Here is a 13,149-nt window from a genome sequence, read left to right as displayed (position 1 = left end):
TATTTCTGCTTTAAAATACCCTCCCTATTTATGGATTCTCCTCTTTTGGTCCTTATACACCCCCTCTTCAGTGCCTTTATTGCTTCTTCATTACCAATATTCTGCACTCACCTGGTAAGAGCTGCATTAGAATGAACTGAGTGATTTGACTCCTAATTTCCTTACTTCTAACTCTCTCTATTTCTAGTTCTTGCTGTCTCTTTCTGTCTCTCGAGCTCTTGCCTGCATGTGCGCTGGCTGGCTTTCTCATTCAGGCAAGCTCACCAATACTTTTTTGCACTCATGCTCTTTCTTGACTTGTTCAAGCCGAGCAGCACCACAGGATATGTTTTAACTTCATCCTATATAGGTGGATGCTGCAAAGTTACAATGAGTAACTGGGTGAGGCAGGCAAGTAAATATCTGCATAGATATAGGAGTGTTCAAATACTGAGTGTTCAACTGAAAAGCAAAGGGATTATTTGATAACTTAGAGTTAAAACAGTAGCATAAGTATTCAAATGTAATGGCCGTGATGAATTTGTGCATGCCATGTGCTAACAATCTAACTGGGTAATTTACAAACGTGCTAAATGATGAACTGTCAATGTTGGCTTATCAACCAGTGGATGTGAGATGGCGGCATCATTCTTCGGAGCAGATTTTGGCTGAGCGAGGGAGGAAAACCAATGGAAAGATTTCACAGTTTAACTATCATGGAATCATGCATTACTTCCCCTTCTCAAGACCAAGCTGTTGTATCCACAATGCCTCCATTTTTTTTGCGGGGTGGGGTGTGGTAAGTGCCAGGGAGTTTCATGGCACAATAGATGTAACTGGGAAGAGGGAACTTTCTGAGATATAATCATTGACACACTTTATCAAAAACAAATTTCTGCAGTCATCTGAATTATCGTCTCATTCACCCATTCGCCCTGTGGACACTGTCTCCTCGAGAGTATCATCCTCGCTGAGTAGTGTGTCGTCATCATCATCATCATCGTCCCACACTCCCAAGGTTCCCAGGCGTTCCATCTTCGCAGCCGTCTGCAGTTGGATTCAGAAGTGTTCTGTTAGAACAACTTCCGGCAATTGGGCTCTCAAGTGTTCTGCCTCAGTGACTGCCTGCATTTCAAAAGTGGCATTTCCTGGGTGCAGGCAGAAGAATGGCCACGATAACATCGGAATCAGGCAAGAGGATGACGATCTGCACCAAAGCACTTTGGTAAGTACATGGATTGTTTCTATTAGTCATGTTCATGCTGCTCAATGGCTGTTGCTTCGGTCAATATATTCACAGACATTTAAAAAAAGTTCCTCTTGTATTTAAGAAAAAAATTACCTCAGACCATTTGTTGCCATCTAGTCATATTGAAGATGGCGGTGTGGCTGCTATTAGTGCTAATTCGCAATGTCTAATTTCCACATTGTTGATATCTTTTCTGTCTCTTGAGTATTTTGGCCATCATTTCAACTTTCTTTTGGAATGTTGCAATACTGTTTGAGTTTTGCTGACATTACTCATTAAATGTACAGGCCACACCAAGGTGTGGCACACTCATACCCTTATTCAGGGAATGAGCTGAAATCTATTAATTTCTGATTTCTCCCCATCCTTGTACCTGATTGCAACAATGTCCCAAGCAGGTACAGATTGAACGCTGGGTTCTACAATTAGTGTGTAGCTAACCACAGGCACCTCCTGTTAGTTAATTGAGTAATAATAGCAGAGTCCTTGAACAGTTTTTCTTCCTTGGCCTTGGCTCACGTGAAGTTTCAAAGATGGGAAGAGAGCAAATGAAAAATAGGAGTGGAGAAAGGTACAGTCCAAAATAGAATTGTCACCATGTGACTGATTCAAAAATGACTATTCAAATCTAAACAATATTGGTCACATGGGTAACACGCTGGCCATATAACTTAATGACCCACTCGTATATTTTATGTTGGGAAAAATTATTTCAAGCCTCTTTGATTGAAAACATGGAATCAGTCCATTGCAAGATATGAAATGGGAATTTTTAATACAGCAGAGTGGGTGTATAAAGGCAACGAATGGTCAGAATTTTCATCTTATTACTGATCTAATCAGCCTTTACAGCCTGTATCAAATCTTCACATCACCTTCTCTGCTGTAAGGAGAACAACCACAGCTTTGAGTTCGAATTTCAGGTGAGAAAGGAGGAATGAGAGGAGAGGGAGAGAGAGAGTGCTTTCCAGAGGGAAAAGTTTGAGAAGGAATTACAAGCACAAAAAGACAGTGAAATCAGACAGATAGAATTGGTGAGGGAAAAATTGTCTTTACGTAGTGGAGAAGCCGCTGGTAATTTAAATGATCCTAGTCCAGAGACAAGCTGTGATTTCTTACGCTATTCCTGGTTAGTATCCAAATTTGAAGATGATGATATTGAAGCCTTGTCTCACATACTTTGAGAAGAGGTTGCTGAGACAGAACACTTGCGAACCTTGCCTTTTGGAAAGGTTTTGCACTTTTTATAAAATATATTCATGAAATGTAATTAATTTTCTATTTCTTCATGTTACTGACCAAGATAGGACACCTGTTATTTTGCAGAGAGCCTCATCCAATCAGACCCTGGAAACAGAACCTCCAGAGAATTCTCAGTTCACACAGACCATTTCACAAGATCGAGGTGAGGGGTGAAAATTGTCTCAATTTGATAAATCTATCCCAAAAGATACATAAACCTCTGCCAGCAGATTTATATTTTCTTCTGATTTCACAAAAAGCTGGGAAAATCCAGATTCTTATAATTGAACTAACCCAACTGCACTCAGCAGGATCCAACTTGGAGTCATTTAGCTTCACATTACTCAGTAACAAGCTATTTGTCAGCACCTAATGAAAGCATAAAGCCTCCTCCAGTTTAGTGGCTCATGTCAGCTAATCCCTCGAAAAGATATATTGTGTCATAGGTAAAAATCTGGAGTTGATTGTGGATTTAACTAAAAATAATTCAGAATTTATCAGCATTATTCTGGTTTCTTCATTGTAATTCAAATTGATTATTCAACAATGCATTAAACATTTTATTTTACTGAAATCGAGAACCATCTTTTTTCAGTTGGCTGCAGAGCACCTTGACGATGAAGCAGGAAGATTCAATGGGGTCCTCAGCACCTAATGTGCTAATCAGTGACACCCTCCCCACCACCTTTTCTGGTGAAAAGTGGAGACCAGAAAAAAGTTGAAGACAGGATCAGCCTTCATGGCTGTGATTCTCTCATGATTAAAAATCCTGTCAACTCCCACTGTCCAGATTCCACCAAGCAGAAGGCCTCATTAGGTGAGGATTCCCAGTGCCTGTGGAATGATATTCCAGTCAGAGTTTTAAAAAATTCTCTGGATACAAGCATCACTGGTAAAGCTGTCATTTATTGTTCATCCCTCATTGCCCTGAGAAGGTGGTGGGACAGGCCCTATCATTGAGCCGCTGCTGTTTTTTTGATGATGGTGTTTCCCCATTTGTATTAGGTGGGGAATTCCAAGATTCAGACCCAACAATGAAGGAAGAATGACGTTTGTCAATGTTTTGCAGTGGTAACTCAATAGCTGTTTAACTGTTGGACCAGAGTAAAAACCCAATTGTTCATTCATGTTCTTTAAGAAAGGAAACCTGATATCCTTACCTGGCCTGGCCCATGCATGGTTGACCCTTAACTGCCCTCTGAAGAGGCTTAGCAAGCCACCTAATTCTATCAAACTGTGACGAAAAAGGCAGCCAGTACTGATCTTCTCGGGGGGGGGGGGGGTAACTAAGGACAGGGAATAAATTCTGGTTGTGCCAGCAATACTCATATCCTGAGAATGGATTTTAAAATGTTTTTCTTTTCAGTTATTGGGCCTATGCAATAATGGTGTAAACCTTCAAACTTTTCACTTGTGGGTTTGTGATACATTCTGAATCCTTGCAACAAATTCTAATCCTATTACTCTCAGCCATTCATAATTCTACATCTAGATTATAGTTGGATGCTTTATCCAATCAACACGATAAAAATGTATGTGTAAATACCAATGTACATTTCTCCTGCTTTTCAGAGTTGGTGATATCAGAGAAGGCCAATGTGTTCCGTGCTTGGTACCCTGCGAACCTTGACCTTCTCCTGAGAATTCCAAACACAGACGAACTGGCTTGGCTGCAAACGCAATCGTGCTCGACACTACCCAGAGCACCCAAAGAGGGAACCTTGATGCATACACTAAGCAGGATTACACTGTGAGGAGACAAACGTTTTATGCAGGTGTGATCTACCACTCAGTAGTGGGATAGCCCTTGAGATCTTTAGCAGACCTTTCCTGCCTTCTCTTATTTTTCCAGTTCTTCAATCTCTTCTGCAGGCACAGAATCAAACTTATCTTCAACAAAGGACAACTGCAAGAAATTAGAAAAAAGTTTATGATTGCCATTATGTTCCAATTGTTTTGAATTCATGTTCAGCTTTATATTTTACTGTTATTTTGTATACATTGTTATGACTAAGTGAGAAAGGTGTCGAGGGCTCCTTTTCAACCTTCACCTGGACTACTGCAGCAGGATTTAATTTGAAACACACTGTGTTTTGAGCTCCCTCTTGGTGAATCCTTGTTCACCGCTTTCCAATTATAAGACAAAGAAATGAGCACAAACAGGCATTCTTAGGTTTAAAGAGAAGTGAAATTTATTAAAACTTAAATTTGAACTCTAATCCGGTTAACGCCTACGGATACACGCCGCGCCCCTCGCTAGCATGCATACGCGATATGCACATGCAAATAGAGACAGAAAAGAGCAGAAGAAAGATAAAGTGAAGAGGTCTGAGGCAATCTCTGAACAGTTTCTTGTTACTGTGCTTCGAACTCACTGTAGAGTCCTTTTGTAGGCAGTTCTTGCTGGAGGTAATTCTTGCTTTTCGTTGGGGCCCAGTATTCTTCTTAAACCTTGTTCCCTGTAGGAGACATTTCTCTCTTTTAGGGTTCCATTGTCTACAATGGATTCCAAAGCTGGGGAGAATGAGATGAGAGGAGACAAGATAGAGATGTTCCCAATCCAGGAGCCAGCAGCTTTCTGTCTTCAGATTCTCTGTGGCGAGTTCAAAACCTGCAACAGCCAGTTCGTCATATGACTAAACTGGTCTGATCATGTCTTCTGTGTACTGGGAGGAGGGACAGGTTCCTTTATTCCAACATTGTCTGCTAGTGTGCAAAAATGTCTTTCCGGCTAGGGGCCTGGCAATTCCTTGTAATAGACCCTCTTTTCTTCCCAGCAACAATTTGAAGTTTAATGTCCATGTGGCAAAATTTATGTGCCTCATTCTTGGCTGGTGGGGGCCTGCACAACACCTTCAGACCCTGGGGAATGAAATGCGATTTGAAAAAAAGATATTTCATTAAAAGGTGCGAGAGAAAGAAAACCATGTATTTCGCTCATTCATTTCCATGCATTCATAAATCTTAAAGCTTAATAAAATTGTCTTTTCTGGGTGCTGCTTTAATTTCCCCTTTTTGGCATCCCAGCAACCAGGTGGTTCTTTGGGGAAGCTTTTCTTCAGTTTGCCCAATGCCCAATTACTTCAGGGGATGTTTGGTTCCCTTTTTCTCTGACTGTAAGGGAAAATTCTTTGTTAATCTGCCCTTTGTTCTCTGAGACACTCATACCTGTAGGTAGTTGTGCAGACTTGACCGTATTCTCCTGTGGCACTTTGGCTAGGTGAGGCATCACCCTCATGGTTTCTGTGCCTCCCCTAGAGGTCTCTCTTTATCGCTGCAGGTTCCTGTAAATGATGTTAGCAATTCTGGTGGGGTGCTTCTAGAGTCTGCATTTACGTAGGAGGATGTGGGTCCAACTTTTCACACTTTTCGGGGTTGGCTGACCAGACAGTAGGGATTTTCTTCAGGACTTTCTCTCGGGCTTCCTTTAACCTGCCCTCTTGGTCACTTTTTCCCCTACTTTTTCTGAACTTTTGCCAGCCTTGCACCTGCCTGTCCCTTTTTGTTCTTGGTCGAGGTCCCTTACAGTGCACCAGCCTTCAGATGGAGGGTCTGCCTAACACCAGTACAGGACATAGGGATGCATGTTTCATCGTAGGTCGGGGTTTCCCCTCAATCTGCCATATGTAGCAACTCCTCCAGTACTCCGCCATATCTTTGTGCAGTTTTGGCCAGTCAAACTGCTGTCTTATGCGGGCTTTGGTCTTTCGTATACTGACATGTACAGCCACTGTGGTCTCGTAGGCCCTTCTTAATATTTCCAACCGGTACCTCTGCGGAACCACTAATTGGTGAACTAATGCCCTCTCCTTGCTCTCAGGTCTGTGAGGAGAACTCCATTTCCTCATCAGTACCTCATTCTTTAAATAGTAGCAATTAGGGACTCCCTCTGCTTCTCTTTCAGACCAGACAACCCATGCTAACTCTCGCAATACTGGGTCAGCTTGCTGAGCCACAGCTAGGGATAATCCATTTAATTCATTCCCTGGGTCTTCTAACTTTCCAAAGAATGTCTCGGACAGGCAGACCTCATGGTCATCTGCCTGCAGTGCAAATGCAGTAATTTCTGGGGGAGCTGGTTTGATCATGGCCCGATCCACTACACATTCAGGGAAACTGCAGGAGACCATCTCCTGCCACTGCCCTGTCTTTCTGACCTCCTGTGGTCTTTCTTTCACTACTTGGTGGGGGGGTTGGGGCTACCACCTTCACCCTCGCCAGATCATTACCACGGAACAGGTCAATCTTGTCCACAGACAAACTAGGGACAATCCCTACGGTCACTGATCTCGAAACAACGTTGCACTCCAGGTGCACCCGGTAATCAGGTACAGTTATACACTGCCCTCCAACACCATTCACAACCATTTTGGTATTCACTGCACTCCCTGGGGGAAAGGTCAGGCCTTTTCCCAGTAAAAGGGATCTAGTGGGTCCTGTGTCCCTGAGAATTACTCTGGGCTTGCTGGCCTCACTCGAGGGGTATGGGGTTAATTTCCCTTCAAACACAAAACCCTGATAGCCTTCAGGAATCCTATCAGCTTTTCCAGCACTGGCTGTAGTAAGCTTCCTGGGTTGCATTCTTGCTGCAGTTAAAGCCACAGCTTGTTCTGTGTTTTGCACCAGGTCCCCGTCTTCACTGAGCAGGTGTGCCCTGATTAATCCTATCGATTTTCCCTTTAGTTTCCAGCAGTCAGCTTTTAAATACCCTGCTTTATTACAATGGAAGCACACAGGTCTCCGAGTCTCACTCTTGCTCACTGCACCTTCCTTTTTGTCTGGAGGAGGGCCCCCTGTGTCTCCTGCTTTCCTTTCTCTCCCAGGATTGCCTGGGTGGAGATCACCTTCCCACCCTTTGTCCTTTTCGGATTTGTGGGAGTGATTAGGAAAGGTTTTCCCCTGGGAAACCGACCGATAAATTAAAGCAAACACATCAGCCAGAATGGCCTCTTGCCAGCCTCTCTGGACGCACTGCTCCACTATATGGGTCTTTATTGAGAGTGGGAGAGAGATTTTTAATTCCTCCAACAGAACTACTTCCCTGAGATTCACATAGCTTTGCGGTATTTTAAGAGCCCTCAGCCACTGGTCAAAAGCCAGCTGCTTACTTCTTTTAAACTCCAGGTAGGTTTGATTAGCTTGCTTCCTGAGGGTTCATATGCCCCAAGGATAGCCTTTTTGGTCAGTGCATAATTTGCTGAACTCTTATCTAGCAACAAGGAATGAACCTCATGGGCTTTTCCAGTTTGCTTGCTTTGAAGTAAAAGAGACCAGGTCTCAGCTGGCCATTTCAGCTGCCTTGCCAGTTTCTCAAAAGACACAAAAAAGGCCTCCACATCTTCATCATTGAATTTTGGCATTAGTTATGTAAGTTTTAGCAATTTTTTGCCCAGCCTGAATTATGCTCCTCCATATTGGCCATGCTTGCACTGAGGTTACTCTGTCACCCCTGAGTTAACTCAAGCCGCTTCAGCTCTCTTTCTTCGGATTCTTTCTGGAATATTCTTTCTCTCTCTCGCTCCTCTCTCTCTTGTTCCTTCTCCTGTCTTTCTCTCTCTTTTGCCTTTCATTCTCTTCTCATTCCTTTCTGGAAGGCTCTCTCTTTCTTTTCCCATTCTTTTTTGGAAGGCTCTCTCTTTCTCTTCACATTCCTTTGGAAGGTTCTCTCTTTCTCCCACTCTCTTTCCTCAAAGCCAAGTTTCCGCTGTTCCAATTGTACCTTTGCCAACAATACCCTGTCGAATTCTGCTTCTGACCCTGTTTCTGCTTCTTCAGATTCAAGGAGACAATAGTTGGCCACTAGCCTTCGGAGTTCAGACTTCCTAGTACTGTGATCCCACACTGCTCAGCCGTGTTCCTCAACACCTCCATAGACAGTGCTTTTAAGTTATCCCAAGTTACTTCACCCTGGCTTGGAGAGCTGCTAGCTTCAGTTGCAGACATGTTAGTATTCAATCACACACGACCAGGAGAAAACCTGTATTGAAAACTTGCTCTTTTTGATTGTGAACAATTAGGTTTCCCATTTCCAATTTCTCTTGTTTGTCTATGGGTAAAGTTACGGACACAGGCACCCAAATTTCTATTATGACCAGGTGAGAAAGGTGTCTGGGGATCCGCTTCAGCCTTCACCTGGTCTTCCTGTAACAGGCTTTACTTTTAAACATGCCGTGTTTTGAGCTCCCCCTTTGGTGAATCCTTGTTCACCACTTTCCAAATATAAGGCAAAGAAATGAGCACAAACAGGCTTTTTTAGGTTTAAAGAAGAAAAGTCAAATTTATTAAAATTTAAATGGTAATTCGGTTAACGCCTACGGATACACATCATGCCCCACGCTCTGCAGAGTGTTTCCGATTGTGTGAGGTTCATTTAGCCTTGCTGGTCACAACCGAACCCACTTATTTACGGTCGAAGGTCTGGGCTTACCTTCATGAATCACACTGAAGGATGATGAATAATGCAATCGATGCAGGTTTCAGATTTCGAATAATGAAAGTATGTTCAATATGTACTGCGGATCTCAGTGTGGCAAAACCCATGCTAATGTTCCTATATGACTAACAACAAATCGATTACTTCCCCTTGGACTTCTTAAACTAAGCCCCTCTGTGTTCCCTAACTCACAGTCGGTTAATTCCCAACACTACACTAACCCCCTTTTCTAAAGTTTGGTCGGGACATGCAGAGGTAACTCTCCACATGACTGTGAGTTGAGTATTCTGCAGGCTGCTCACCCTGCTGACTTTGAATGCCGGGTCGTGTCTTCTATGATCAAAGTCCTTGGGGCTGTAACCATTCCTTAGGGCATGCAACTTCCTTTGGTCCTGGTTGTAGAGGGAGCAGCGTGCTCTGATCTTCTGTCCTGTAGAGCTGTGTGGCTGCTGTCCATTTGACATCAACTGTTCAATCCTCTCCTTCCTCAGGCTGCTTCACTTCTACTGTTTCAGCGGTCTTGCTTTTTCCACCAAAATCGGAATGTTCCCTTTTTTCTGACTGATCTTGTCATGTCCCTGGTGAGAAAGCTTTGTTTGAATCTGTGGTATTTTCATCTGGCTGGTTTCGGTGGGGGAGTGGGGAGGACGGACAATGGGAACTGTTGGTCTTGCATCATCTAGTTGAGTACTATACGAAGTGTGAACTGCTTCCGATGGGTTCTGTTGTCCGATTGACTTGATTATATATAAAACCAGTGGATTTCATTGTCTACTTAGGCACCTTGGAGCCAGTGATGATGTGGGTGGCTGGTTGAGAGCAGAAGGCAATGTCTCTGTTGGGTGGAGTGGGTTTTGGTTTAGCATTTGAAAAGCTTGTCCTTTCTGATGTGAGACCAACAGCCTGTCCTCTGGTAATTGTGTTTTAAACACTGTTCTTTTCACAGCCATTTCCCCCCAACTGGGGTTTTAATCGTGGCAAATAAAGTCTTGGATTAAAAACGATAATCCTTTAGCTCGCATGCATACGCGATGGGCACATGCAAATAGAGACAGAAAGAGCAGAAGAAAAATCAAGTGGAGAACTTTGAGGCAATCTCTGAACAGTTTCTTGTTACTGTGCTTCGAGCTCACTATAGAGTCCTTTTGTAGGTAGTTCTTTCTTGTAGGTAATTCTTGCTTTTCATTGGGGCCCAGTATTCTTCTTAAACTTTGCTCACTGTTGGAGACATTTCTCTCTCTTGGGGTTCTTGTGTCTTCAATGGATTCCAAAGCTGGGAAGAATGAAATGAGAGCAGACAGGAGAGAGATGTTCTCAATCCAGGAGCCAGTAGCTTTCTGTCTTCAAATTCACTGTGGCGAGTTCAAAACCTGCAACAGCCAGTTAGTCAGGTGACTAAAATAAAAGCACAATACTGCAGATGCTATATTATAATTATTTATGTGACTAAAGTAGTCTGACCATGTCTTCTGTGTGTCGGGAGCAGGGACTGGTTCCTTTGTGCCAACACTGTCTGCTAGTTCGCAAAAATGTATTTTCCAGGCTAGGGGCCTGGAATTTCTTGTAATAGGCCCTCTTTTCCCAGCAACAATTTGAAGTTTAACGTGCATGTGGTGAAATTAATGTGCCTCATTCTTGGCTGGTGGGGGCCTGCATGACAATGTATATATATATTTGTAAATGTTAGCCTTGTTTGGGAAAGAAATCTTCAAAGGATGCAGAGGGGGGACCAGATCCCTGAGATATGAATACTTTTACACTTATTTTTGTCCCCCATTTATCCTTATTTGTGTTCAATTACTTGAAACTGCCATTATCTAGTGTGGGCTAGCCTACAGTGATCTGTTAAAAGAATAAGCAATACCCTTTGTGAGTGAAAGTGCAGGGGCCTTGATGTTCAAGATCCGAATAAGACACTAATTCCTTGACCTCTTCATTTTCGTGCAATCACTTCACAGGTGTAGGACAGCATTGATTCTGTATGTTCACTCAATAGATTTATCCAAAACAAAATCCCTTCAAAGTAGCAAAAATTCCAAGAATGTCTTAACAGTATATGAGACCCTATCAAATTCAGTTTTGCACTATGTGTAAATTAACCAGCAGAGAAAGCAAGTGTTGAAGCACTTTAACATTTCTAGTGTCTTCCACACACACTGTTCCAGTGTCCTTTCCCAATCTGAATCTATGTGCTGTGATGAGGAGGGTCTTTATGGAGCTCATTACCCTGGTTTCGGGAGGCCAATGTATTTTCTTTCCTCCTCCTATCCATCACTTGGTGCCCTGTAAAGGATTTACTAATCAGACACAATTACAGAAAGCCACTCACTATAAAAAGGTTCAGAATCTGGGCTTTGCCAACAACAGTCGACACAGATATTAAAGGAAATCATCTGAGTTATTTGTGAAATTTTCTAAGTGTACATTTTTGTAAATATTTTCCATATTCCTTTTATATTATGTAATTTGTTTTAAAAAGTTACTAAAATAAATTTCAGTGCATAAATGCTCCGTGATTTTATTTTGAAATGGAAGCAAAGTTCTGGTATGATGTGTGTACTTCATATATAAATAATGTTACTTCACTGCCCATAATTACTGCCATCTGCATGTTTCATGCATTGAGAGCTCACCTACTTGAATGAGACCATCTGACCTTTATTGATAGCCGTATCCTCGAAACCAAGGCCAGTGACTGGGTAACAGCAGTGTTACCATGTTTTTACAACAGCTGATCAAAACAGAGTAACAAAACCACATACACTTCAATAGTCTAGTCGCTGGTTTGCATTCCTCATATGCAAGGTCTTTGTTTTTCCTCCTGATTTGTCCCAGTTTTCCCCAGTACGAATTTTTTTATTATTTTATTATTGATCATCAGCTGTAAAATGACACTGGGCATACCCACAGACTATTTGGTCTGGTCAGTATGACTTCCAACATCAGCCCACACCTCCAACCCCCCACCGCCCTCCCTGCCCCCACCATCCTCCATTTCAGTGTAAGAGGCAAAAAGATATTCACCTAAGTGGTGGTCTGAACAATTTGATTTACAACTTCTTGTGTGGCCACTTCCACATTCCCTATTTTATATTGTCTGCCCCCATCCCATGCTGAAATGTCTGGATTTTTTTGCTGTTGCCTATGGTATTTCCTCAGTTTTCCTTGTATCCCAGTCTTCTCTCCTTCCCAAATTCTATGTGTAATAAAAACAAGAAATGCTGGAACCACTCAGCAGGTCTGGCAGCATCTGTGGAAAGAGGAGAGTTAACGTTTCGGGTCAGTGACCCTTCTATGTGTATCTATTTATCTCTATCACCACTAGCTTGATCAGTTTCAAAGTTGGTGTTCCGAGGTTGCTATGAGTTGAATGATTTGAATAAGCTTGAACCAAACTGGAGAGTGTTATAAACATGTGCTACGCCGAATGATTTTTTTAATCCATTGGTTGGAAACCTGAATTAAACTTGAAAAAGAAAGCAGCTAAAATGGCCACCACAATTTGCATTGAAATATCTCACATACCAGTGTATCAAGGCAGAGACGAATATCTGATTAATTTCCCACCAGAACAATGGCTTGCGAATTTTGAATGAGCTCTGCCTTACCTCCATTAACAAGACATTCAAAGCCATCTTGGAACATTAACACTGTTGGAGACTAACTTCAAAGGGTAAACACTGAAACAGTGGGGCCTTGAGAGATTGGAATCCAGACATGATCTAACTAAATTACAAAAGAGAGAAAACATTGGACAGCCATGACATGACAGTCTTTCCATCTGTGTGAAAATTGGCAGTTTCTTTTCACTACGGGAGACAAGCACCTGCTTTTGACCAGTGCAGATGCAAGTAGTGGGTCTGTCTGTCTCTCTCTCTCCAGGCAGCGCTGTAAATTCAAACCCTGCCTGGGGCTGCAAAACACCCAAGTTTATCATTGCTGCAGACAGAGACTTTGAACTCTGCGGGGTGCCCGCATTCAGCTGCGACTGCCAAAGCCCCGTGATATTTCGCACAGGGGCTCATTAGCATCACTGCGATTAGCCGTCCCCTGCCCCCCATATTACGTGGGGAGAGACGGGAATCTGGCAAAGTGAGGAACCTGTTGATAGCTGTGCAGCAGGTGCTGGGGCCCTATTTAAAGCGCCCCTGCACCTGCTTCCTGACAGTTGTCCAACAAATACTTAGCTCTCTGTTGAAGACTGGGGCTGCTGTCAATCTGGCAGCAAAGCAGAAAGTGCTGGAGA

The 13,149-nt window shown here is 42.8% G+C and overlaps 1 protein-coding gene across 5 annotated transcripts in view; it reads left to right on the top strand.

Annotated features, from left to right (window-relative positions):
* Window positions 1-11,410, top strand: part of LOC137373141 (ral guanine nucleotide dissociation stimulator-like 1) — a 114,698-nt gene extending 103,288 nt beyond the window's left edge. For 4 of the 5 annotated variants that reach the window (XM_068037990.1, XM_068037989.1, XM_068037991.1 and 1 more), the window contains 3 exons: window positions 881-1,204; window positions 2,555-2,633; window positions 4,043-11,410. In XM_068037990.1, coding sequence (XP_067894091.1) covers window positions 881-1,204; window positions 2,555-2,633; window positions 4,043-4,224 — 585 coding nt within the window. In that variant the 3' untranslated portion in view covers window positions 4,225-11,410. Of the gene's footprint in view, window positions 1-605; window positions 1,205-2,554; window positions 2,634-4,042 lie in introns of all 5 variants that reach the window. The other variant, XR_010975608.1, reaches the window with a different exon arrangement.
* The last annotated feature ends 1,739 nt before the right edge of the window (window positions 11,411-13,149 follow it).

Source organism: Heterodontus francisci, chromosome 8 (genome assembly GCF_036365525.1).
Source record: "Heterodontus francisci isolate sHetFra1 chromosome 8, sHetFra1.hap1, whole genome shotgun sequence".
In the NCBI taxonomy this organism is placed as follows: domain Eukaryota; kingdom Metazoa; phylum Chordata; class Chondrichthyes; order Heterodontiformes; family Heterodontidae; genus Heterodontus; species Heterodontus francisci.
This window is presented reverse-complemented; position numbering and strand designations above follow the sequence as displayed.